At 40.8% G+C, this 25,872-nt stretch overlaps 2 protein-coding genes across 8 annotated transcripts; both read right to left on the bottom strand.

Annotated features, from left to right (window-relative positions):
• Window positions 1-486: 486 nt before the first annotated feature.
• Window positions 487-5,885, bottom strand: LOC127757241 (enoyl-[acyl-carrier-protein] reductase, mitochondrial-like). Of its 5 annotated transcripts, XM_052282718.1 has the most exons (9): window positions 5,537-5,885; window positions 3,808-3,985; window positions 2,640-3,189; window positions 2,459-2,561; window positions 2,264-2,363; window positions 1,733-1,809; window positions 1,576-1,654; window positions 1,036-1,154; window positions 487-932 (listed from the first exon to the last, which is right to left on the bottom strand). In XM_052282718.1, the coding sequence occupies exons 2-9, from the start codon at window positions 3,817-3,819 to the stop codon at window positions 839-841; spliced, it is 1,134 nt and encodes a 377-aa protein (XP_052138678.1). In that variant the 5' UTR covers window positions 3,820-3,985; window positions 5,537-5,885; the 3' UTR covers window positions 487-838. The 5 variants fall into 5 exon arrangements, with proteins under 5 accessions (XP_052138678.1, XP_052138681.1, XP_052138680.1 ...); XM_052282721.1 differs by lacking the exon at window positions 3,808-3,985 and having other exon boundaries at window positions 2,640-3,199; XM_052282720.1 differs by lacking the exon at window positions 3,808-3,985.
• Window positions 5,886-6,254: 369 nt separating this feature from the next.
• On the bottom strand, window positions 6,255-21,588 carry LOC127757825 (phototropin-1B). Of its 3 annotated transcripts, XM_052283408.1 has the most exons (23): window positions 21,335-21,586; window positions 14,261-14,765; window positions 14,008-14,190; window positions 13,816-13,907; window positions 13,425-13,698; window positions 13,136-13,349; window positions 12,961-13,031; window positions 12,680-12,786; window positions 12,181-12,230; window positions 11,989-12,072; window positions 11,083-11,142; window positions 10,917-11,006; window positions 10,302-10,378; window positions 10,095-10,179; window positions 9,897-9,977; window positions 9,606-9,709; window positions 9,359-9,408; window positions 8,468-8,574; window positions 7,477-7,599; window positions 7,313-7,364; window positions 7,000-7,112; window positions 6,797-6,937; window positions 6,255-6,691 (listed from the first exon to the last, which is right to left on the bottom strand). In XM_052283408.1, exons 1-23 carry the CDS (start codon window positions 21,345-21,347, stop codon window positions 6,602-6,604), a joined length of 2,766 nt encoding a protein of 921 aa, XP_052139368.1. In that variant the 5' UTR covers window positions 21,348-21,586; the 3' UTR covers window positions 6,255-6,601. The 3 variants fall into 3 exon arrangements, with proteins under 3 accessions (XP_052139368.1, XP_052139367.1, XP_052139366.1); XM_052283407.1 differs by having other exon boundaries at window positions 6,792-6,937; window positions 13,136-13,698; window positions 21,335-21,588; XM_052283406.1 differs by having other exon boundaries at window positions 13,136-13,698; window positions 21,335-21,587.
• Between the last annotated feature and the right edge of the window lie 4,284 nt (window positions 21,589-25,872).

The raw sequence follows: 25,872 nt of genomic DNA, 5'->3' as shown, positions 1-25,872 counted from the left end.
TACCTTTTAAAACTAACGGAGTTATCATATAAGAGTGCCCAAGCCGAGTCAAAGAATTAAATCCAACATAAAAACATCTGAGCGTTATTGTTTTCTCATTTTGATTTTACACTAGCCGCGTTAAACATTTTTCTCTTTTTCATAAGGCTCGAGCTATTTCAATCGTGTTAAATGAAAATTCTTTTTGAAGATTAGTATATATAGGTTTATATAATTGTATTGTGCCTGCCAAACATACTTCCTCAGTTTGAATGAAAATATATAGTGCTACTTTTGGATATGATATTTGACTATTTATTTTACTCAGAAATTAATGCAATTTAGACAGTTTGATTATTTGATATTATCTACTTGATCATAGGGATAGATTATATATTTTAAGAAATAAACTTAAATATTTTAAAACAAGTGGTCTAATCAATACAGAAGAAATCTTTTAAGAATTTTTTTTTGAAAACTTAGAGCAAATAATCGGTGACGATAATCTAGTGAAAACTTTCTTTCTCCAGATCGGACGGTAATCAATACCACTTCAGAACTTACAACCACACAAGGTCATATTGCGCGGGGGGATTGAAGTGAAGTGATATACTACGTCTTTCTACTCTCAAGTGAAGTGATCCTCTCAAAGAAGACATCTGAAGTGAAGCGGCCATTATTGGACAGAGATCCGCTGCAATCACCGCAAAACATATTTGCCGCTTCCCAAGTCAGCCTGGTAACTACTACTGAAAGAGGCCACCGATCCCCTAGCCACGCACACATGCACTGTTTACATCCTTTTTTCTACTCCTGTTTTTGTAATACAAGCTCTCTCATCCGTTGTCCTTGCATTATCTTAGAACTTGAGAACCTGCTTTGGTTGGCTTCCATGTTTGCCGAGTGCCTTATCAAGAGCCAAATGGAAGTCACTGAAGGGCGTCAACTCCATCCTGTACGAAAACAATTCATTTCTCCCTCATATATGATAGGACCTACATTTGTTTCATACTGTGTAATCCAACAGCAATTCAAGAAGAGAGTAGCATTACGTACTCGTATTTAAGTTTGCCTTCGTGCACCAGGTCCAACAGGTAGTCTATCATTGTTCTAGATTCCTCTGCCTTATCTGAACTCATCCACTTCTGTAGCCAGAATCCTCTTAGGGAAAGATCCTACTTAACAAAATAGCATTGTGTTAAATACTGTCTATGAAAACCATGCTAAGTAATTGACATAAACGACATGATACATGGTAGCACAAAGAAACGATATATCTTTCAAACTTCCATGCAGGGTTTCTTCTTTCGGAACTACATGATGTTTCAAAACTTTATGATATCACAGGTGATACTTTTGATGCAGAAACAAATTCTTGTGTTCACTGATCAGTCGTCTAACAAAGCCGCCCCTATGACTTGTGCTTATGAGACAAACGCCCCTGATTCTAATTCTAGACTAGTCTAGTATTACGATGCCAGAAGCTTCAAGCAGTAGATTGGTATAAACATTTAGAGTACACAACTGGAGTAAATTGCATATGAAATTAGAAACCCTGTCGACCACTGTTAAGGACCAAAGATCTGATGTACTAACCTTAAAAATGAAAGATGAAGTAGAAACAGTAACAGGTTTCTTGGACATTCCACCATATGTCACCATTGTGCCACCTTGCCTAAAGAGAGAGTTTATAAATATATGTGGAAGACAAAGACGGTTCTAATCAGAATTTTGTTCATGTTTAAAGCACTACCTTAAAAATTTCAGTATGACAGAAGCGGCATTTCCTCCAACACAATTCAACCCTAATGCAGGTTCTGGCAAAGCACCCTGATACCACAGTAAACAAAATAGCAGCAGTATAATGAAACAGTTGAGATTGTCCTGTTCCTTACTGTTAATTTTTTAGATAATTGTTTAGTGCGAGGCACTCCCATTAATTAAATGAAACAGCACTGTAACATTTAGCTGTGAAGCAGCAAAATAGCTTCCAGTAAAACTCATGACTAAGTTTAATTAGGAGCCCAAGCATTTCAAGTTTCTTTTTGTTTGATCAAAAGGGTGGGTACCCCTCCATTTCTATTAGCAGAAATGTAAAAGCGTCTACAAGGATCATCCATGTGTGGAAGCATTTCCATAATACAGGGGACTGGTTCAACAGTATCAGAGTGAGTAAATACAATTTACCACATTAGTTCATATATTTATTATGAAAAAGGGTGGACAAGTAGGTAGTTTGAGGTTGAATTAAGAAACGGAAATGCAGGCCTGTAGGGAGAAGTACCAATAAGCTTTTGATATTCTTGATGTCTAGCTGGCTTTCCGTAAACACATGATCTGCTCCAAGCTGTTTAAGTTTGTCCTTGGCCTCTTGTGAACCAGGCCTATAGAACAAATTATGGAGATGCTAGCGTAGTCATCATCAATTGGGTAGCTTGGATGCAGAATGCGTTGATGTAGTGTAGGTAGGCATACATACCTGTCCCTTATGATGTTGATGGTGTGAAGACCATGCAGTTTGGCGAGCTGAATGACGCACTGGCCGACAATGCTGGTAGCGCCATTCTGGACAAGAGTGTCACCTGAAACAAACGTATCCAGGGGTAGGGGTGAGACTTAATTACAGGGAAAGAAAAGAGAAGAAAGCAGTGACAGGAGACCAGGGGCGAGGTTAACAAAGTCGCAGAGCATCCTGAGCGCGGTGAGTGGGTTGACGGTGACGGTGGCGACGTATTGGGGAGGCACATCGGAGCGAACCCTGTGCCAGGCGGTTGCTGGGTTGACGATGTAGGTCTGCCAGGTGCCCAAGGAGGGCGGAGAAGGGATGACCCAGTCGCCGGGGGAGAGGAGCCGGGAATCGACGGCGGCGCCGAGGGCGTGGACCTGGCCAACCCCTTCGTAGCCTGCGACGGCGGCAGGGAGGGGAGGGCGAACGGGGTAGACGCCCTCCACGCGGTTGAGGTCGGAGGGGTTGATGGGGGCGGCCAGCATCCGCACGCACACATCGCGCTCGCCGATCTCCGCCGCCGGCAGCTCAGCCACCCTAAGGACTTTGTCGGGCGGACCGTGCTGGTCGTAGAGTACGGCAGTGGCGGGCGGGGACGTCGAGGTGGAGGTGGAGAGGCGCCTCGCCCTTGCCGTCGTCGTTAGTCGCTTCGCCGCCACCGGCAGCAAGCGAGCTGCCGCTGCCATCCCTCCACGCCAAGTGCTCTAGAAAGTACTAGCAACAACAAGACAAGATGAAGCCCATAACATTTTGTTATGCAAGTAACGAATAAGTTCACTTTAGATCCCAATTTTTGTCGCCGAGTCTTCCTAGAACGCTCATAACCGGATACAACGCATCCCCAACTTATAAAACCAATGCAAATAAGGTCCATTGACAGTATTGTCCCTGGTTTTAGCTGATATGGCGCATATGTGTCTCTTTTAACTAGGTCTTCATCACACGTGGCATTGACGTGACGCTTACGTGTCAGTTTGATCTAAAAAGAAAAATTAAAGGAGCATATGGGCCCTGTATGTTTTGTTTTAATTTGTTAGTTTTCAATTTTGCTCATTTTATTTTTTTAAAGATCAAACTGCCATGTCAATGTTACCTAGGATGAATACTTAGTCATAGGAGCCATATAGGCGCCATATCAGCCAAAACCGGGGACAATAGTGCCGAGGGATCTCGCTTGCACTGGTTTTGTACGTTGGGGATGTGTTGTATTCGGTTTTGAGGTCCAGGGACGAATTACAGACTTGGCAACAATTTTTGAGGGACTTAAAGTAAACTTATTCATGCAAGTAACATGGGAGAGCAAAGCCCAATTGCAGGCCTACCAATTCGTTCATAGACCGCAAATAAGCGGATACAGCATCCCAACTTATGAAAACGAGTGCAAACAAGGTCTCTCAACAGTATTGTCCCTGGTTTTTGCTGGCATGGTACCTATATGGCTCCTTTAACTAGGTCTTCATCCCACGTGGCATCGACGTGACGCTTACGTGGTAGTTTGACCTAAAAAGAAAAATTAAAAGAGAAAAATTGAAGACTAACAAATTAAAACAAAACATGCAGAACCCATATGTCAGTCAAACAAGTAAATATCTCAGCCGCAGAGACCGCCGCATCTGGTCTTGATTCCTCCTTTCCCTTCTACCGCCGCCGTGGCCACCATACTCCCCACCTTCAGTGGAGGTGGAGCCCTCCTCATCCTTGCTGGAGCTCCAGCCGAAGTCTGACAATGAGCCGTCCCATCCTCCTCCTCCTTCCTCCACGTTGTCGTCGTCATGGCAGTGTACACGGCGCACGCGTCTGGTGCTCCGCAACGTGCTCCAGAGGTAGCACGGCATCCCCACCATCGCGTGGCAGCAGCAAGAGCACGCCGCCATGGCCATCTTGTAGGCGCTCTTGAGCATGCACTTGCCATCGAGCTCCTCCCAAGAGCAACTCTGATGTTGCCGAGACCACCTCCACCGCGCGGAGAGGGAGGAGGTCAAGGACAACACGCAAACTCGAGGTCAACGAAGAGGACTTCAACTCCAACTCCTGCTCCGCCGCTGCCACCGCCGATGCCGCCAACACTGTGGCAACCTCACTCACCTCCGCCAGCCATGTCATCCGTGTCTACTTCTATGACATCCTGGCCTAATTAGGACAAAGCCTATGTGGCCCATGAGAGCTATGTGTGCATGTTTAATACCATGAGAGCTATGTGCGCTAGTTTAGCAAGGGTGGAACTAACTTATAAGGCCTCTTCCCTCCAACCATATCACTCCAGGGTTAACCCTTTTACACGAAGCGAGGACGAAAGTGTAAGTGGAGTGGTATGTGTAAGTGGACCCGCCCGTCGGATGGGCTGGCTATGCGGTTCTGGAGGGAGGACCATTTCATCTTCCGCCTCGAAGCAGCGACCGCCTACACGACACGTTGCCGCCCTCCCTGCGCGCCACGGCGAACGGCGTCGCCATGCTCGTCGACAATGCCTTGTCAATAAGTTAATTAGTACTTGAATTTGTACTGAAATTATATTCTCCGGGAAAAAAGACTTTGAATTTGTACTGAAATTATATTATCTCGAATAATCCGTGTAAATGGTGTGATCAAATTGCAATGCATGACATCCGATGATAAGAATAATCAAATTGCACGCCTTTTTGACGGCATCTTTTTTTAGGGTTTTAATATGTGGTTCTTGATCATCGATCATCTAGTGGCATTTGCTCAGGAACGTGGTACGCGTTATGCTTCATCGACCACCTCTGTGCCCTCAGCCTGGGCAAACTCATCCTGTTCCTTGTCCTCTCCTACGTTAGTAAGTTGCGGCGGTCACTACTAGCGTTTTCTCTTTGAATTCATTCAAATTTCAAAGAGAGGGGGAAAAAAATCTCGTCTTAATTAATTTCTTCTAGCTAAAGATAAAAAAGGCCTAAGATTGTTTAATAAGGCCTATTCAATAAAATGTTTAATAAGGCTTAAGATTGTTTGGAGAAAGATAAAAATACCAATAATAAAAACGGAAGTCAAGTTTACCAATATAGCATGTCTTACGGGCACTCGGCGACTCACCGTTGCAGACTGCTGTCGAGGTCTCGAGGACGGAGGCGGCGAGGGCGCGAGGCGTGCAGGCGGCCGCCGGGCGCGAGGTGCGGTCGTGCGGAGACGCGGAGGCGGCGAGCCGGCGTCCGGCGACTCGGCGAAGCGGCGAGGGCCGAGGAGGCGCGAGGTGCGGAGCCGGCTATGGCCTGTGGGCGGCCGGCGACCGGGCGACGGCGAGGCGCGCCGCGCGCGCGCGCGCAGACGGCTGGTGGGCTGGCCGGCTGGGCAGCGCGACCGGCGGGCGGCGACGTCGCGACAGCGAGGACGGGCGAGGCGCGTGGGCAGGCGGCCGGGATGGGCGCGTGCGGCGGCTGGCGACGCGTGGGCGTGGCGGCTGGGATGGGAAGGGGAGGGAGGTGAGGAGATGAGATAGGGTTAGAGAGGAATTGGGCCTTTTTTTTCTATTGGGCCAACGGGCCTGAAATGGTGGGTGGTGGGAGGGTTCAGTTTGGGCTTCTTTTGAGTTTTGAATAGATATAAGCATTTTTCCTTTTTTTTCTATATATACATATGTAATAATATAACTTCATATATGTATTTTTTTTTCCAAAATCTTGGGTATTCATTTGAATACCCATGAATTAAAGTGGGCCCGCCCCTTATCAGTCTTATGCCTGTGCACATCATGTCCTAACCAACGTCTAACTTGCTAAACTTGGCCATGTCGTGTTCTTTTGGTCTTGGTTCACACACATCAAACAAATTCATACATCCAAATGAGTGTTTTACAAGTTCGTATACTAAATTGCACCCACTTGACAAGTTTACGTACTGTCAATGCAATTTACTCTTTTTTTCCTCTACTCACTATACTAGACTACTATAAACTCAAGTCAAGCTCATTACTGTTCACTGGCACACATTGCGCTGCATTGCATCTTATTAAGATGATGGATCGCATACTAGGTTCAAACACAACAAGGTCTGTACGATACATTACATATTTACATGACATAATCTTAATCTTGGCCTACACACGCAAAGCAAGCAACAATATATGTCCCTCTCTTTTATTGAAGATCATCATCAGGATCTTTAGAACATATCCGTGCGGTTATTTGTTACTAGTCCCTTCTTCTCCATGTCATCCTTGGAAAATAGTGGGATCTCCAACTTTGGAGGCGCCTACAATGCATTATTGATTTCATTCACACACACATTCTACATTAGAATCTCATCATCCAAATTAAACACTCATGTATAGCAGCAGGATATAGCTAGTTACGTTACCGTGGCGCGTATAAGAGGCCAATTTATACCACGGAAAAAGGGATGTCCTTTTATCTCATTGGCTCCCTCGTAGGACCCTAGCCTGTTGGCAGGGTCCCTATGTAGCAACCTATACATTAGCTGCCTCGCCGCTAGGCTGACCTGAAAACTCAAACCGATTTAACTTCTCCAACTTAAAAAAAAATGACGCTTGATTTACTTACCGATATACTAGCAAGAAATCTGATATCCTTGTGCAAGATATTAGCAAATGTCCGTTGCCTCGTTTTTCCTCTAAAAGGTGTATAACCATACAACATTTCATATAGAAGAATCCCTGAATCAACAAATAGATTCATTACCACCACCTCATAACCATAACCATGTCTGATACAGTAATGTAACCATGCATGATATGATAATGGTGTTCTAAACTATTTTCACCTTTTAATTTTCAATACTTTATTTATTCACAGTAATTGAATAGACTACAAGGACTGTCTAACAAGATAACTATATTGTTGGTGGAAGAATTACCTAGAGCCCACCAATCAACAGCGCTTGTATGGCCAGCTCCTGTAATAATCTCCTGCAAACAGACAAGGATGCACAGACTCAGTACCAAAGATGAAATATTGGGAATGAATAAAAGCTTGCCAAACAGTGTAGAACAGGTAAGTTAGAAGACCATATGCACGTACAGGCGCAATGTACTCCTCCGTGCCAACAAATGAATTGGATGCTCGCATAGGTTCAGCAAAAAATATGGGGTAACTCCTGTTTTTTCTCCCTTTTTTCTCATCAGCATCTTCGGGAAGAAAGACCTACCAAATAACATAAAAAATACTTATTGTAACTTGGGATGATAATGAACTTATTGACATACATGCTGAAGTGTACGATAGATTGAAAACAATATTACACTAGTATAATAATATGTGCTATCCCTTGAGGATTAGTATACTGTTAAAAAAAATACTTACCACACGATGGGCAAAGCATGTTTAATGAGTAAAATGCATCGCTAGCACCGCAACTTGTGAGGTGGGTGCAATTTAGTCACCCATATTGTAAAATGCTCAAACAAGCCACTCATCTTGTTTTAGGGGGTGCAAAGCACATAAAACATGTGTCTTGTGGGTTGTTCGCAATGAAGTTATGCTCTATGTTAATTTGTTTTGCAAACATGGTCACATGATCCATAAATAAGAGAACGTGCAATACCACCAGTAGTAAAATCCAATTAAAGATGAATTTTGTTATTGATTGACAAGCACAATATGGTCGTGTTCATTGACAACGGGAGTAGTAGCATATACATGGAAAAAAATGAGTATTAGTTTGTAACTTTAATGCTTGCCTTGCCAAATGGCTAAAAAAAGCATGATGTTAGGTCAATATGACCTCCAATTCAAAAACAAATAATCCATGTGACAATGTATTTGGTAAGATTTGCACCATCGAAGCAAGATGAATGACTTATTTGTACAATTTGCAAGATGAGTGACTAAACTGCACCCTCCTTGCAAGCAGTGATACTGCAAGTGAATTTTACTACTCATATTTAAATCAAATGTGGTTCATTTTCTCATTAGCGCATTATAATTGTGACGTTTTATGATTCTTTTTGGAAGAGAAAGAGGTTCATGAATTAATATTACTTTTATGAGAAGAGATTTATCAAATTATTACCTGCGGTCTGCAAGATGTTAGACAAGACAAATCGAAGTCTGTAAGGGAGATGTGCCCATCTCTATGAAGTAAGATATTCTCTGGTTTTAAGTCTCGGTATATTATACCTGAAGACAAAGAAGGAAATAATACACATTTAGAAGTAGTGTCCTCCCCCTGTTTTAAATTACTCGTCATTTTAGGTTTGTCCTAAGTCAAACATTTTAATATTTGACATAATAAGATTGATATTTTTTAGATCCACCATGACAAATAGTTTCATACTATATACTCCCTCCGTCTCTAAATATTTGACACCGTTGACTTTTTTAAACATGTTTGACCATTCGCCTTATTCAAAATTTTTCTGTGAAATATGTAAAACTATATGTATACATAAAAGTAGTTAACAATGAATCAAATGATAGGAAAAGAATTAATAATTATTTAAATTTTTTTGAATAAGACAAACAGTTAAACATGCTTAAAAAAGTCAACGGCGTCAAATATTTAGGGACAGAGGGAGTAATTCACATGTTAAACTACATAGATTTCTAAAAAAAAATAGCCAAAGATAAACATATTTGATTTAGGACAAATCTACACGACTAGTAATTTGAAATGGAGGGAGTAACTATTTTCCAACTAAATATCATGAATTGTCAAAAAGAGACAAGACATCTATTACCCACCAAGTAAATGCATGGATTTCTTGTGAGGATTCAACTGTATTGAAGAAGTGCTATATGGTTCAATATTTATGTATGGCATGCAGTCAAAGTGGATAAATTATGAGTATTAAGGCCATGTTCTTTTTATGTAAAGTTGATAGGCATCCCTAGATATATTAATGATCATTGAAATAAGAGAATTTTTAATGCATGCAAGTTATCAATAATGATGTATATGTACCTTGGCAATGTAGGTATTCTAGTGCAACAACCACTTCGGCAGCATAGAACCTGTGAATAATGAAATAATATTATACAAATACTTATTGTCTTCTCATACAATAATTGAATCAAACAAAATCACAACAGATCAAAGTAGCATGTCTTTGCCACAATGATTAGCACATATGCTGCCAACGTGTGTTCAAAACAAAGCCACACACATCATCCCATCAGAACTAAGCGAAAACAATAGTTTAAATGATGACCTGACTGCATCTTCATGTAGAACCTTCAGAGGTTGATTATCTAGAAGCACAAAGAGCTCACCACCCGGGCAGTAGTCAGTAATGAGGCATATATGCGTTTTTGTCTGCCATATATTGAAAAGGAAAATTCATCAGAAAATACCACATAAAACTGATGTACTGCAAAAAGATTTCTATAGCTATGTTGGGGTATTAAGACTAGATAATAGGGATAGCTTCCACATTATAGAGTGAAATGGAAATGATTATACATAAATAGGACATCTTAGCTAGATTATTGATAGAGCAAACCTGAAATGATGCATATAATGTTGGAAGGAATGGGTGATCTAATAGATCAAGGATTTGGCGTTCAGCAGTAGCTCTGTGAACCTAGAGACATTATAATGTACTCAGAGATATAATGCAATAGACATAACTAGAAGTATAAACAATGTCTTTTATTCACAAAAAATGTACACATTTTAAAAGGTGAAACAAGCATCAAACCTTATTGCGGTTAAGCATGATGCTTTTATCCATAGCTTTCATGGCAAAGTATTCTCCTGTATTCAACAACTCTACCAAGTGTACACTGCAATTCCAATCATAATACACATTGTTGAAACAACAATTGTAAAATGAGTCAAATGTATTAGCAATAAAAGGCAACAATTCAATGTTTATCCAATTTAACCAAACCATGAAATGATTTACCTTCCAGTGTCACCAGATCCTAATGGTTTTACTGGCCTAAAATGTTTTAAACCAATACTTTCACCACTCTCGAGAACCTACAAGAGATATTAGTTATTAATATTCTGTAAAGGCTATTGTATTATACATCAGTATAAATCTCCTGGCTGTGATGGCATATAATATGGTAGGCAAATAACTAGTGTTCTATAAAGGCTGTTGTATTCTACAACAGAATAGCGATGAGATTAAAATGACACTTTTAAAACATAGAGGTTGACATGTAAATCACTCTCCCATGTTTGTCTAGATAATGATATATAACTCTTCCAAGTTTGTCCAGATAATGACACTTACAACCCTATTGTTTGGCTTATCTATGGAATAAGCCAAACGACATATTTGCAAATGAAAAGTAATTTGTAAATGAAGCTTTTATATACGTGTTCTTAGTGATCTAAAAGCAAAAGCTGAAAAATAAACTTCGATGAAAAAACCTCAAAATCAGCTTCGAATTTAAGGTTGAAAATTCAAATTTTGGCTGATAAGCATAAGCGAAAAGATGAGGCCGCTATATGCAGTAACCTTAAAGTGATGTTTGCGTAGCGAATTCAGTGAACTATAGTCAAATCATACCTTTTGGATGGCTCTCCATGATGCAGTATCCTTCATATGTGGATTTGGCAGGACTACTTTTGAGTGGTTAGCCCATAGATCTTCCGGTCTCTGAATGTGAGCATGGGTTACTGTTAGAACTGCAAGCACATATATGATGAATCAAAGAGTGATGCTTTAATCTGACCAAATTAGCATCCGGGAGTTCCTTTGCAGCCTCATCGATATTATCTGCGGTTTTCTTAACCTGGCACATAAACATTCCAGTTTATTTTTCCAACAAACTATGCTTTTATGCTTTCATAAAGTTGAAGGTCCATAGCAAAGTTTAGTAAACATTGAACTGTTTAGTTCATCCGGACCAATGCAACAACTTTTGTTTATCCGGACCAATGCAACAACTTGTTTACTCATGCAGTGTTTCTAGGCTTGCCTTGTCCAAATTTGGTGCAATTAGTCACTAATATTCACAAACAATTTGGCAGCATTGACACAGTAATCTAATGTGAGAAATTTTAATCAAAATTCACTCACTCATGGAGACATAAAAGGGTAAATTATGAGGAAAAATGAAACAACATGTTAAAAAATGGAAAAGATAAGAGAAAACTATTAATTATTTCTAGAAGAGAATGCTAGTCACGTAGATTAGATTTTATAATATGTGAGATGTATCACAAGTTCTGTAGCTAGTTTTGACTTTCGGGTATAGAGCATTTTTGCAATTCCAGCTAGGCTGAGTTTTTTTCTCTATGTTCCCAACCCATCTCTCTTGTATTCCATGCCCACGCTATTCAAATTGTTAAACAGTGCGTTTTTTGCAAAAAGTTTCTATACGAATGTTGCTTTAAAAAAAAATCATATTGATCCATTTTTGAAAAGAAATTGGCTAATACTTAATTAATAATGTGCTAATGGACCGCTCCGTTTCCCGTGCGCAACAGCTGTGTTTCCAACTCTTGCAAATGAACATAGCCTTCGTTCTTAATAAAACTCCAGAAGCATCAGACTACAAAACATGACAATGGGACTGCCCATATCTATTTGTGTTGCTTTTGTCAGTTGCACAAATATGATTTTTCAAGATACAAACCAGCACGACTCCCTCTTTTGCAGCATCATCCTGAACATGCTCAGTTCCATCCAATTGAACCCCAATAAAGTACTGAACATCACCCTGATCCACAGGCAAATTGGACTCATGTCAAATTACATACAAAAGAATTGTAGACAAATATAATGAATAACTCAGCAGAAACTTTTCCCATGTCTGTCACTATAGTACCTTTTGATCACGCATTGGTTGCAAGTGAAAGAGGTTCCAAAACTTTTTACCTGTCCAAGTAATGAAGGGAAGGTAACTTTACTGTGAAAAGACATATCCTATCTTATTATAAAATTGATGTCCACTAACTCTTAAAATACAACATGCAAGTGTGCCACATCATCATTCACAAGTAATTATCATCTAGAGTATTTTAAACCACATACAAGTGTACCGCATCATCACCCAATAGCAATTATTATCTAGAGTATTTTAAATATCATGCAAACATGCCATATCATTTACAATTTTGTTATATTTTTAGAACTCAATATGCAAGCAATGTCAAATCATTATCTCCACATCATTTTCACCTTATTTAAATATATACGTCTACCATTTTCTATAATGTATAGCATGTATTCATGTACATATCCCGCAACAAAGCGCGGGGTATCAACTAACTAGTATATTTATAAGTTGAGAACAAAAACATGCAGACAAGTGATGAGTAGCCTACCACTTTTTGTATAATTTATGAGCTGAACTGTGACCTCTGCCTGGTTATCTATGGCATCTCTTATCTTCCTAACTGTTGCACGATCAGTTTCAGGGCCTTGAAGAAACCTGCACAAAGGGCAGAAGAAAGCACCAGGCAAGTTGTTCACTAGTATTTTACATGAAAAGCTAACTTATACCGTTAAAGTGCAAAAATTTTACAAAAGCCTGAAATTTTCTATAAAATTTAAAAACCTTCCAGTAAATTGTGCAGCAAAAGGGGCAAGATGGGATCATCATTACCTGCAGTTTCTCCCTAATATTTCTTCACGGTTGTATTCTGTCAATTGCAGAAAGCTATCGGATGCAAATATCTGAAATATGAACCAAAACATACATTCATGAAAATTTAATATCCATATTAATAAAAAGAACAGGTGCGGTGTAAGAGGTAAAAGAGATTCCATATGGATCTTACAATGGGATTATCAGGCAACCTTGGATCTGTGATGACAAAATTCTTCTCAATACGTTCAAGTGTAGTAGCCAAGTCTATACCCCTCCTCATTTCTTTCCTCCTAAACTCATCTTCAAAGCTCTCAGGTCTTTCATCATCACTATCGATCAGTGGATCTTCATCTCTAGGTTTCAGCATGTTCTTCTCTACACTTCCATGGCCCATACCAAGAAAACTGCATGTACAAATTAAGTAAGACAAACAAGATAAATGCAAACAACATGTTATATAATTTGACTTGTATGCATACCCCATAAATGCACGCAGACCAGATTTTCTAGTTCTATTCACTTGATCAGGTACTTCATTGATCTTCTGAAGCGAGCTCCTTGTTCCGCTACGAGAATTTCGGCGAGATCCACTTTCAGAGCTTCTCTTACTAGGAACTTCGCTCATTGACATGCTTAGGGATTCTTGTGATTTTCTTTTTAAGGTGTTATTGCTTGATTCTGACAATGAGCGTGGATTTTTGAGAGCCAACAAGAGCTCAGACACTGAGCTACGGGCGTGATCCTTCTGTCGAGCTGTAAATATTAATTGTTGATTTTTTTCTCTTTTTTAGTTTGAAACCAAAAGTTGTAAATTTCCAAGACCTTATGGATAAAACCCTTTTGTAGCAAAAGATAAACATTTAGTAGTACCATCGTATTTGATGAGTGATTCTGAAAGTCCATTTGGACGAACAACAGTATCCTTTTTCCCTTCAGTGTATTTACTAACTTCCACTTGCATCCTGGAATAACAATGCAAACAGCCAAATAAAAATATGGTGCTGAAATGTAATAATCTGTTTATGTGATGTATGTAATTAATGTGATGGGAAAATAGCTGACCCGATGAACTTGAGGAGCCTGCCGTCCTCATCCTTGATAGGGGCAATGGTTAAGAGGTTCCAGAATGGCGTGCCGTCCTTCTTGTAGTTGAGGATGCGGCCACAATAGTTGGAGCCATTTGCGAGGGCTTGCCTGATCTTGTCAATCTCATGGGGGTTGGTGCCAGAGCCTTGAAGGAAGCGGCTACACACACAATTGATTATTAATTGAATAATTGGATTGATGTGTTTATGTGTGTGTGTGAGGATCGAACCAGTTCCTGCCGACAACCTCCTTGGAGGTGTAGCCGGTCATGTTGAAGAAGCCAGCGCTGGCGTACATGATGGGGTGGTTGGGGCGGGTGGCATCAGACACCACAAACGTCTGTTGGAACGCTGATAGTGCCGCCCGTAGCTCCTCCGACACCCGTGGGATGGCGGCGGCGCTCTGCTGTTGCTGTGGGTTGTCCTCAGAGCTGGTGCGTGCGGAGCCAGAGGAGGGTCGTGCGGAGACGCCCTGGGGGAGGCCTGTGTGGTGGTCGGTCTGGAGGACGAGGCCCCACTCTGCTGCCCGCTGCTGTGCCACCACATTATCCTCTTCCCTGTCGGGAATAGCAAGGAAGGGGGAGGTGGACGTGGGGGCGGCAGCAGCAGTGCGGAAGGAGGAAGCGGATGAGGGGTTGAACACCTCGAGTGATCCCCGGGAGTCACGGGGCAGCTGGTAACCCCTCTGCTGCTGCTGCTCCTTTCTCTCCACGCCACCATGGCCTCCTTCTGTGCCTGCAACAGTATATCATTTTGTTTTTCCTTTAAAAAAAACTTGTGCAACTTTTACTAATGCTTCACTATGAAATTCAATCTACTATCAAGCATGGGAATAATGAATACATAAGGAGTACTGAAATCATTCAATAATAGTTTGATAGAGATAAGTTAGCACCGAGCATTATTATAGAATGACGATTTTATCATATGCTCTGTAACTATGAGTCTACAATAAGGCATTAGTAAAAAAAAAATCAGTGCACTAGAATCTTCTCCTGCAATGATACATTCCCCTCTTCATAACAGCTACCATAACCCCCTTTCAAATTGCCTTGGGTGTGCCCGCATCTATAACTATACTTTCTATGTAGTTGATGCCCACTAATTCCTAAAACTCAACATGCAAGTGTGCCACATCATCACCAACTAGCAATTATTATCTAGAGTATTTTAAATCATATGCAAGCGTGCCACATCATCATCCACTAGTAATTATTATCTAGAGTATTTTAAATATCATCAAACATGACATATCATTTATAATTAATTTTATTGTATTTTTAGAACTCAATACGCAAGCAATGTCGAATCATTACCTCCACACCATTTTTACATTATTTAGATATATACATCTATCATTTCTATAATGTATAACATGCAATCATCCATATATCCCGCAGCAAAGCGCGAGGTATCAACTAGTTGAATTAGGGGCAATTGCTTATTTGACCCTGTTTTGAACTCTAACTACCAATTTGACCCTACTTTTTAGGGTTTGCTTATTTGATCCTCCTTTTCAAAATTGAAGACATGGTATGACCCTATTCCGTTAAGGGCGTCTAACGGTGTTAACTGAAGCACAAAATGTCTCTTCTGCCCTTACTCATTTGACCCTATTACATGTGGGACCCACCCGTCAGTTCTATCTTCTCCAATCCTATCTTCTCTCTTCTCCTCTCCTCCAAGGATCCACCACAGGGAGAGGCAGCAAAAGGCGAGACGTCGAGCCGGCGCCGGCCCTGGTGACGACCACGACGACGACGAGGAGTGGCGGCTGCGAGTTCTTCTCCTCTCCTCCACGGATCCACCACAGGGAGAGGCGGCGAAAGTCGAGACGGCGAGCCGGCGCCGGCCTTGGTGACAACGACGATGAGGAGTGGCGGCGGCGAGTCCGGGCGGTGGATCTCGAGCTGCGGTCCGCGAATCCGGCGTTGCCATTGCCACCTCCTCCCTCCATACAAGCGCCTGCGCCGGCGTTGGCCACGTCATCGGCCCGCTCTACCTGGCCTGGACAACGAGCTCCCCCTCGCCGGCGGGCTGGAAGCGGCAGGGGTGGACTTCCTATGGGTCGAAACTCTGCCGGCGCAGCCGCCCTCCCTCTACAAGTTGACGGCGGCACGGATCCCCTTCCTCCACGGCCGGCCGCCGCCGCCGGTGCTCCCTCCCTCCACCAGCGGCACCGCCGTGGATCCATGCTCGGCGCAGCCACCCTCCCGCCGCGAGTTGACACCGAAGTGGATCCTGTCCCTCCACGGCCCCCCGCCGCTGCCGGTGCTCCCCCCTCCATCAGCCGGCGCCACCGCTGATCCACGCCGGCGCAGCCGCCCTCCCTCCGCAAGTTGGCGCAGGTGTGGATCCCCTCCCTCCATGGCCCGCCGCCGCCGCCGGTGGTCCCTCCCTCCACCAGCCGGCTCTGCCGCTTACCTTCCCCGCCATAGCTCCCTCGCCGGAGAGAGAAGGGATCATGATAGAGAGAGAGACCGGGAGAGAAAAGGGTTAGATGAGGATAGAGTTGGAGGGTATTTTAGTCATTATGAAATGTGATTTTATTTTTTCTCTTTTTTAAAATGAACTCTTAACGGTGTTGTAGAAACAGGTCAGACGGAGTGTTCATTTTCGAAAAGCAGGTCAAATAAGCAAACTAGAAAAAATAGAGTCAAATTGGTAGTTAGCTTCAAAACAAAGTCAAATAAACAATTGTCCCTTATAATTATCACCACTCTCTCTCTTCCTAACCAAACACCTAAATAAAGTTTTAAGTATTCACTAAACCATTTCACATATGCTACCATCTCATATATAGTCATTGTCTTAGCTTTTTTACGTAGCTGGAATTATATAGTTCAAATCATCTTATCTGTAACATCTTCAAATCTTCAGAGTCTCCAGAATATATTCCATGTATGCCTCTATTTCATTGGAATCTTGCAAGATGGATTGGCTCTGGTGAAACCGCAATGGACGTGCCTGAGCTTATCCATTTGTACATGTCAAAATCGCATATTCTTTTAATAGAAAAATCCCTTTACATCCCCAATTTTCATCGAGTCTAACATTTATTCATAAACTTTAAAACCAGACATTATTCATCCCTCAACCATTTACTTTTCATCTTTTGACCGATTCAAATAGGTTAAAATATATATTAATTATAAAAGTTAGTAAATGATTGAGAAAAAATATAAACAAAATGATGTACATACTTTTCAAAAGAAAACGGTATTAAAAACTAAGGGATAAATAGTATCCAATTTTGAAGTTTAGGGATGAATTTTTATTTTGACGAAAGTTGACATGTAAAATGGACTCGTCTCTCTTTTTTTCCTTACTTTCAAATGATTATGAGTCATTCATTGCTTCCTATCCAATGAATCTGATTCTATTACACTGCATACCTTAGAAATTTAATTTGAAAAAAGTAGTTGGAATATATTTGAATTCTATGATAAATTCGCACATCATGTATCGTGTTTAAATAGATGAATCCGTAAAGCTACTTTAGCAAATTATCAAGTATAAAATACCCAAAGAATAGGAGTCTATAATTAAATAGATTTGAATTGTATTGCTTAATAAGTACTAGATTATCCTATTTAAGCCAAGTAAAAAAAAAAGTAGAGATGGGAGAGAAAATCTACCAGCATCTACATATACATATACAGTGGACACTGCTTAGGTCTGGTTAATATTAATTAGTTTATCAAAACCTCGCGCGAAGTTAGGTCATGATTTTGATTTTGAGCACATGGGGATCGATCATTATTGTTCACTTATCTCCTAGGCACGGTATGTTAAGATATAGTAATATGGTACTCCACTACAGTAGGAGTACTACAATTTAATTAGTTGGAACCTTAATAAGGAGTAAGAGCAGGTACAATAGCAGATTATTAGCCAGCTACAAACATATTTTAATGAGATAAAAGATAAGAGAGAAGAGCAGTGGGCTACAGATCTGTAGCCAGCTGCAGCACGGACTCCAAGACGCAATGTGCGTATGACAGGTGGGACCATATATTGATAGTATAGTAAGCAACTATTGTATGGATTGGCTATAGATGAAGTGGAGCCAATAGTAAGCTATACTATTAAACTTGCTCTAAGAGCAAGTTTAATAGTGTAGCCAACAACTAACTTCAATTCATCTATAGCCAATCTAATAGCTCATTCATACAATAGTTACATACTACACTATTAATATCTAGTCCCACCTGTCATACACACTACGTCTTGGAGTCCGTGCTACAGCTGGCTACAAATCTGTAGCCCGCTGCTATTCTCTCTCCTCATTTATCTGCTTAAAATATGTTTGCAGCTGGCTTATAGCCTGCTATTGTACCTGCTCTAAGGGCACCCGTAATGGTTATCTATAGGCTCTCTACAAGAGATCCATGTCAGCATATTTTCCTACTTGGAAGAGATTAAATGAAGAGAGAGAGCAAAGCTATCTACTAACCTGGAGATACTCTATAGAGAAAAATGAGGCAATGTATTAGAGGGCTATAAATACCCATGTAGACATACTATTGAGGTGGTTTGCTATTAATCTAGTCTATTGTTGAGATGTATATGTTTTATAGAGAGCAACTTACTTTACCATTACGTGTACTCTAATATACTCCCTCTGTCCAAAAAAGATAAACCTATCATGTCCAGATACAAACCTATGGTTTGTCTTTTTTTTTTTTTTTTTTTACACGGAGGGCGTATAGTTGTTGAGTCCTCGTTCCTAGGAGTAGTATATACTGTATTGATTGATGCCACCAAATAGCAGACAAGAGGCAAGCATGACAAGTTTTCGTCTCGCCAAGCTAGGCATGAATGCAGTTAATTAATTAGTTAATTAATCTCTGGCTGTCATCACTTCACTTGTGTGGCCTGCATGTGTACTACTGCAGTGATCTTATCTACTCGTAACTGTAGCTTTCGTAGCTGCTCCGATCGATCCTGTTCACTATTCCATTCCACTTGCACTTGTGGAGTAATTATATATATATAATTAAAAACGCAACACAACCCTATATTAAATAAATACGGATCGAGTATGTATGTAATAAAAAAATTATACACCACACCGTGGAAATAAAGAGACGATGGAATTGGATTCTCTGTGCGTACGGTATGATGGAGGGTATGAGTATATTCATCATGCATGCATGGACCATACATGCATATATGCTCTGATATGATGCTGATGCTATAGTGCTGGGGATCGATCGGATAGACATATAGATAGATACTCCCTCCGTCCTATAATAGATGACGTTTTTGATTTTTTATTTGTAACGTTTGACCATTCGTTTTATTTGAAAAATTAGTGCAAATATAAAAAAAGATAAGTAGTATGTAAAGTATTTTTGATAATAAAGCAAATGACAAACAAAATAAATAATAATTTTAAAAATTTTTGAATAAGATGAATGATCAAACATTGACAAACAAAAACTCAAAAAGACAAGTAATATGGAACGGAGGTAGTAGATATGCATATTGCTTTGATCGATTCAGATGCTCGCCCCTGCCTGCAGCAGATGCAGGTCTTGATCGATCGTTTCTCTATTTATATTTATCCATCAGATCAGATCACATCAGTTTCTGTACTAGCTTGTCTGAAAAATTAATTTTCACCGTTAGTTAATGATGATATCGATGGAGATGGAACGATGAGGAGTGGGTGCAAATTAATAAATTATTAATTAAGAAGCTAATTAGTTAGTAAAAGGGACAACATACAGAAATGTCGTCGTCGGCTACCTAGCTATTGATATCGATAGATCACTAGCAAGTATTGATCGATCGATGTACTACGGGACAGGACAGCATGTTGTAGTAGAGCGAGGCACGAATATCTACTCCGATCTGTTTCAAAAAGATTTATTTAAATTATAGAAATGAATCTGGACAATCGATTATGCATGGCCATGGGGAATCGATCGATCGACTGATACAATAATCTGGCCAACCAATTCATGAGGATCATATCGGATGTATTGGGCGATTATATTGGATAAGGCACATCCATCGATAATCCTGCACTTAATTTCTTTCCCTCACCCTGCGCCTGAGGGACCTCCGCCTATCACTCTATGCTTTCTACTAGCTATCTCTATTAAGAGTAAACTGCACTCACGATACACAAACTTACGTGGTGGGTGCAAATAGATACAATAACTTATAAATTGTACATTTTAGTATAACAACTTGTCTAGTCCGTGCAAACCAGGCCAAAACAAACCATGCATTCAAAATAATTTGATGTGGCATTGACACGGATGCCATGTCGCTTTCCTTCTTGACTCGTTTCAGTTCATGTTTGCATCTTCTTCACAAATTAAAGTTATAAAATCATAAGCATATGGAAATTTTGTTTCGTGCATTCTATTACACTCACCCATCCCTGACATAGTTCAATGCAACATGGAAATCGCTGACTAGCTACAAGTGCTCAGAGATATTGGTGAAGGGTCGATTGGCCATTACACTACGTACTGTTTTAATACGTGGCAATTAGTATGAGATGAAGCTGGCAGCTACACTTCTGTCGTTGATCAGTCTCATCACCAGCCACTCTTGTTGTTCCAGTCTTAGAAACTACTACTTTGGTATTACTACAGGATATGTGCTTCTTTCCACTACTGCAACCCATTTTCTTGCCCTTACAACGGTGTGCAACTAATTGTCTCCTCAGCCGCATAGTTCCGGTGCCACATCATGTTATTTTCAAATACACGGACTATTTTTGGCCTTAATTTATATGGGCTACAAAAGTTGTTGTACCGAAATACATAGTTTGCAAGTTGATCTATCTATTTACACCCACCAGATAAGTTCGTGTACCATAAATGCAATTTACTCCTCTATTAATTAGGAGTATTACTGCAGGCAGCACAGTAAACACTCGCTAAGTACATTAGTTTGAGTACTTGCTAGCTAGTAAATCCACAAGTACTATTATATACCAGAAAAATATTTAGTACATATTAAGTTATATGGAGTATATATGCATGCAGCAGAGAGCTGGCCTCAAAATCACCCTGCCCGTCAGCTTAATTTTGCATATATATAGAGAGAGTAGGTTAGATATTCTACATGCTTGCTTAACGAAGAAAGAATTGAACGATTGAGCAAATTAATTACTTCTTTCCTCAAAGTAGTGATTAAGCTACTCCAGCTAGCTGCTTATAGTATATTATTAACCGATCGATAAATCGGTCCACAAACGTACGATCAATCGAATTCAGTAAATTCAGCATATATAGATATAGATATAGATAGAAATTAAGATACTAGCTAGTAGTACATACCTTTGGAAGCCATGGATGAAATAAGCGAGCGAAGAGCCTCTGCTGGCCTAGATGAGATGAGCCTCTGCTAGCTCTCAAGTCGATCTCAACTCAAATTAATTGCCTCCCAGTACTTGGATTCTCCGATCCTCTGTCTCTCGATCGATCTCTTGTACTGGACTAGCTTAGCTACTGGAGCCTGTACCTAAGCTCTTCTTCTCCCTCTTCCTCTTATAATTAAATTCCTCTTCTTTGCCCCCCCCGGCCCCTCTCTCTATCTCTCTATATATAGTCCCAGCCGCCGCCGCTCAATTAATTTATCGATCTTGTCTTGAACAATTCAGTATATCCCCGATGGATCCATCCATGAATTAATTATTAATCAGATCGATTCACTTCACTGCTTAATTAATTATACACACACATTAAAAAGGACATATATACAGGACAAGAGATGCACATGTATATGGAGTGGGCGTGTCCACAATTATTATAGCTAGAGCTAGCTAGCTAGGCGTTCATCTGTAATTTGTACAGTACGTATTTGTGAAACCAGCCGTACAGCATGGACACTCCATACTCTACTGTACATCCATACTCGATCACGTTTCATCTAAAAATGCATAACTTATCTAGTACTTATAGTACACGAAAACAAAGCCTCCTCGATTTAGTATTTACTTTAATTTTATTTTAGAAGATCTTTTTTGTGGAAAGGCGAAGATCTAGACCACTCTAACTCGGGAGATAGCCTGATTAACTGGCAAACTGTCTGCAAACCGAAGGTTCCGGGAGGGGCTGGTCTCCTGAAATTAGAACGCTTTTCTAGGGCATTACATCTTCGTTGGTTATGGCTTAATTGGAAAGAGGAAGAAAAGCCTTGGGTGGGCATGAACCTGCCCTGTGACGAATCTGGCAATAGACTCTTCCAAGCTGCAACAACTATTTAGGTTGTAAATGGCGCCAAAACAAGATTCTGGCATGATAGTTGGCTACAAAATCGCTTCCCAAAAGACATTGCACCAAGATGTTTTAGCTTGGCGAAGAGAAAACAAAGATCTGTGCAACTTGAACTTACAGACAACAAATGGCTAGCCTCTTTTAGACAATTTACTTCCGTGGAGGAAATTCATGAGCTCGTACAGCTAGGAGGCTTAATTCAATTGGCCTCGCTATCCCAAGAACCGGATGACATTACCTGGAACTGGACTGATTACGGTTCCTACACAGCCAAGAGTGCGTATCTCTACCAATTTGAAGGTTCTTTTGCAAAACTTGACTTTCTTTCACTCTGGAAGGCTCCAGCGGAGCCCAAAATAAGATTCTTTGGATGGCTTGTCCTTCATAAAAAAACCCTCACTGCACAAAATATACTTCGAAGACATTGGCCGTGCACTTGGATTTGCCGCCTTTGCACTTGTTCTTTTGAAGACACAAACCACCTGCTCAATGAGTGTATTTTTACTAGACAAACTTGGAGTCTAATCTGCCAATTTCAAAATCTGGGCCCATTGGCTACGCCCCACCCCCCCTCATGTTGAAACTTGGTGAACTGGAGCCAACCCTGCGGGAAGCAAAGATCAAGTGCAAGCGATCAGAGGCTCATTACTAACTACTTGGTGGAATATATGGCTAGAAAGAAACAGAAGAATTTTTCAAAATTCTTGCCTCACAGTAGGTGAAGTAGCACACCTTATTAAACAAGATATGGACTTGCGCAGGCTTGCTTTCAAGCCCCCCTGATCCTCCTTTCTTCTTAAGTTGTATTTCCTCTTTGTTATAGTTCCTGTAAACTTTTTGCTAGGTTTCGCCCTTCCCTAATTTAAATTCCGGCAGATCTCCTGCCGTCGTTCTCCTCAAAAAATTTGGAATTATAAGTATACAAACTTGTACTTAGTTTAATTAATTTGCAGCCTCAATTTAGCTTTTGCATGATCTAACAACTTTTAAATTCATAATTGATAAATATTGAGTTGTATGCATTGAATTTATAGCTAGTGTTAATTAACCCTACTTTTTCCATGATCAAATAAATCTGAAATTCACAATTGAAAAGTTGTGTATTCGGTTTGGAGCCTCAATTATACTTAGCTTTTATGATTCAATGATTCCAAAATTAGTATTGAGTTGCATTCGGCTTGAAGTCTCAGTTATAAATTTTTCCTGAATTTATAGTTATAAAATTTGCCATTAATTGAAGAAATTGACTTTTTCCTGGTTTGGAATGCTAATTATAGCTGGTCTATGATTTAATAATTTCATAATTCGGAAGAAACAAGTATTGAGTCGTCCTCAATTTGGAGTCTAAATTTTAGTCTTTTCATGGTTAATAATTCTGAAATTCGCAATATACTTGGTTTAGAGTATAATTTATATATTTTCCATGATTTAAATTTCTCAAAACTGGAATTAATCACTGCCTATTTGTTCTCTTGTTGGACTCCCAATTTAGCTTTTTTCTTAATTTAATAATTATAAATTTCAGAAATAATAAGTACCAAGTTGTATATAGTTTGGACTCTCGCTTTGATATTAAATTAAAAAAAATAAAGAATCCACTAGATTTCCAATGTTCTATCCTATTTACACAAATTCTCGATATGATGCACTACCACATAACAACACATTAGTGTCCCCATCATCAGTGCCGGCGATGAGGGAGGATCGGAGAGAGATGGGGATTCGACGGCGACGATGACGGATTGAGGGGGCAGACGGGGATTCAGGAGATGGCGCGGCAGATGGGGATTCAGGAGATGGCGCGGCGGTGATGGCGGAGGATGGCGCTTTGATGGATCGGTGATAATGACAGTTCTAGGGTTTGGGGTGTTTGGGAGAGAGAACCGGGATAGGAGATGACGGGGCGACAGTGGCGCGATGTGTTGGCGGCATCGGGGATGATTGGGGGAGGATGGGGATTTTGTGAGTGATTTTCGGGTGGGCGGAGTGAGAGGGGGTGAGCAGCTGAGGGGAAACGTGGGATGATTTGAGGTGTTGGATGCGATGAATTTGGATCATCGGATTTGATGAATGAGGTTTGTAGGACTGCAGTTGGTAAATTATATGGTAGAAATGAAGCTACCATGTCATGGTCTTCATGATTCTTTTTGAACTTGTCTATTCTGGATAAGCTTTCCATCGACTGATTTTACTTTTTCCTTAACCGAATCCACTAAAGAATTTTACCAAATTCTAGCGTTAATAGACCCTTCTTTGGCACCAGCCTGAGCTTGCGCATCAGATTGTGTTGCGTGTGCGAGACCGTGTGACTCGGGCCAGCGGGCGCGAGCTTGGCCATAATCCTCTTGCTGAGTTTCGGCACTACCCCTACAACCACGACGGTAGGCGCCGGAGGCAGGGGTAGTGGGAGCAGCCTAAGGGGCAGAGGCCTAGAGCAGCTGGCGAGGAAGGTGCGTAGCATGGCGTTCTCCGCGTTCGAAGATGGTAGTGAGTGTGTGCCATCAGCCGGCCCTCGAGATCGGGAACGACCATCGGCACGTCAAACAAGATCCGGTCCCTCGCAACCGAAGAGCAGTCAGCCGACCACAGCGGCAGGGAACAAGATTGACTATGGCAGAGAACGGCCGAGTTTGGATAGCGGAATCCGGTTCGACCGAAGCGGTGGAGGTGACCTTGGCACGACCAGCGCCAAAGGGCGTCCGCCCGCTGCGATGGCACTGCCATCAGGGAGATGGGTTTGGCCGTGACATTTTAGTTTTATCGTGATCCAAATATATAATTCAGGCATAAATACTGCATCGTGGTGCCAAATACCAAATTAAGTAAAGAGAAAAAATGTTTTACGTCTGTTTTAATTAAAATGACAAATTTAAAAGTAAGACAGATGGCTAGTTGGCTACTTTGTATCTGTTTGACATATTCTAAAAAGCATGTTTTTAAATTTTACTATATTATTAGTAAGATAATTATTATATTATGCATTGAAGTACTCTGTTGAATCTATAAAACAAAAACCCTCAATCTCTCTTTTCAAAAACTTTTGTGCATTACTAATCCGGTGATATACTCATACATGCAACAACTAGACAAATATAATGGAGCCGCCTAACCAATTGTGAGACAACATGGTAAGAGTATAATACTGTAGCGCTAAATCTCATCGATCGATTGGCGAGAAGAGAGCAACTTCATCGCTTTCCATGCCAGGTTGTCGGCCAATTTGGCTTGTTCACTTGCCATCCATCGCTCCATGCATGCATCTACATTATATTCGATTCATATACCTACAATCCTACATATGCATCCTTATCTATTCTTCGAGATAGAAGCAAACATACATTAAATCGTACCCATATTTTTTTCCGAAGGAACGTAGCTCCTGCAATTAAGATAATTAGTTAAATTTACAAGAAAAACTATTAAAAACTCTGACGCTATCAAAACAAACCAACCATACAATCCCTGAGAAGATGAACCTGCTACACCAAAGCACGAAAACGCTAACTCTATCACAAGGGTGTCATCGTTGCTCTCCCACACCCAAGTGTCCTGAGCTAGCAAAACAGGAAGGAAAAAACTCGAAGGCAATGCCCCCAAGA

Source organism: Oryza glaberrima, chromosome 12 (assembly GCF_000147395.1).
Source record: "Oryza glaberrima chromosome 12, OglaRS2, whole genome shotgun sequence".
Lineage (NCBI taxonomy): Eukaryota > Viridiplantae > Streptophyta > Magnoliopsida > Poales > Poaceae > Oryza > Oryza glaberrima.
Note: the sequence above shows the minus strand (reverse complement) of the source record. Positions and strands in the feature narration are given on the sequence as shown.

Bases quoted from the DNA above. Each gene is read 5' to 3' on its own strand.
- LOC127757241 (XM_052282718.1), bottom strand. The intron at 1,655-1,732 runs GTAGTGCTTTAA...CTCTCTCTTTAG, and splicing joins GTCATACTGAAATTTTTAAG to GCAAGGTGGCACAATGGTGA. The intron at 1,155-1,575 runs GTTAGTACATCA...TTTGTTAAGTAG, and splicing joins CTTCATCTTTCATTTTTAAG to GATCTTTCCCTAAGAGGATT.
- LOC127757825 (XM_052283406.1), bottom strand. The intron at 14,191-14,260 runs GTTCGATCCTCA...TTGTGTGTGTAG, and splicing joins GAGGTTGTCGGCAGGAACTG to CCGCTTCCTTCAAGGCTCTG. The intron at 8,575-9,358 runs GTACATATACAT...CTTTGTCTTCAG, and splicing joins AGAATACCTACATTGCCAAG to GTATAATATACCGAGACTTA.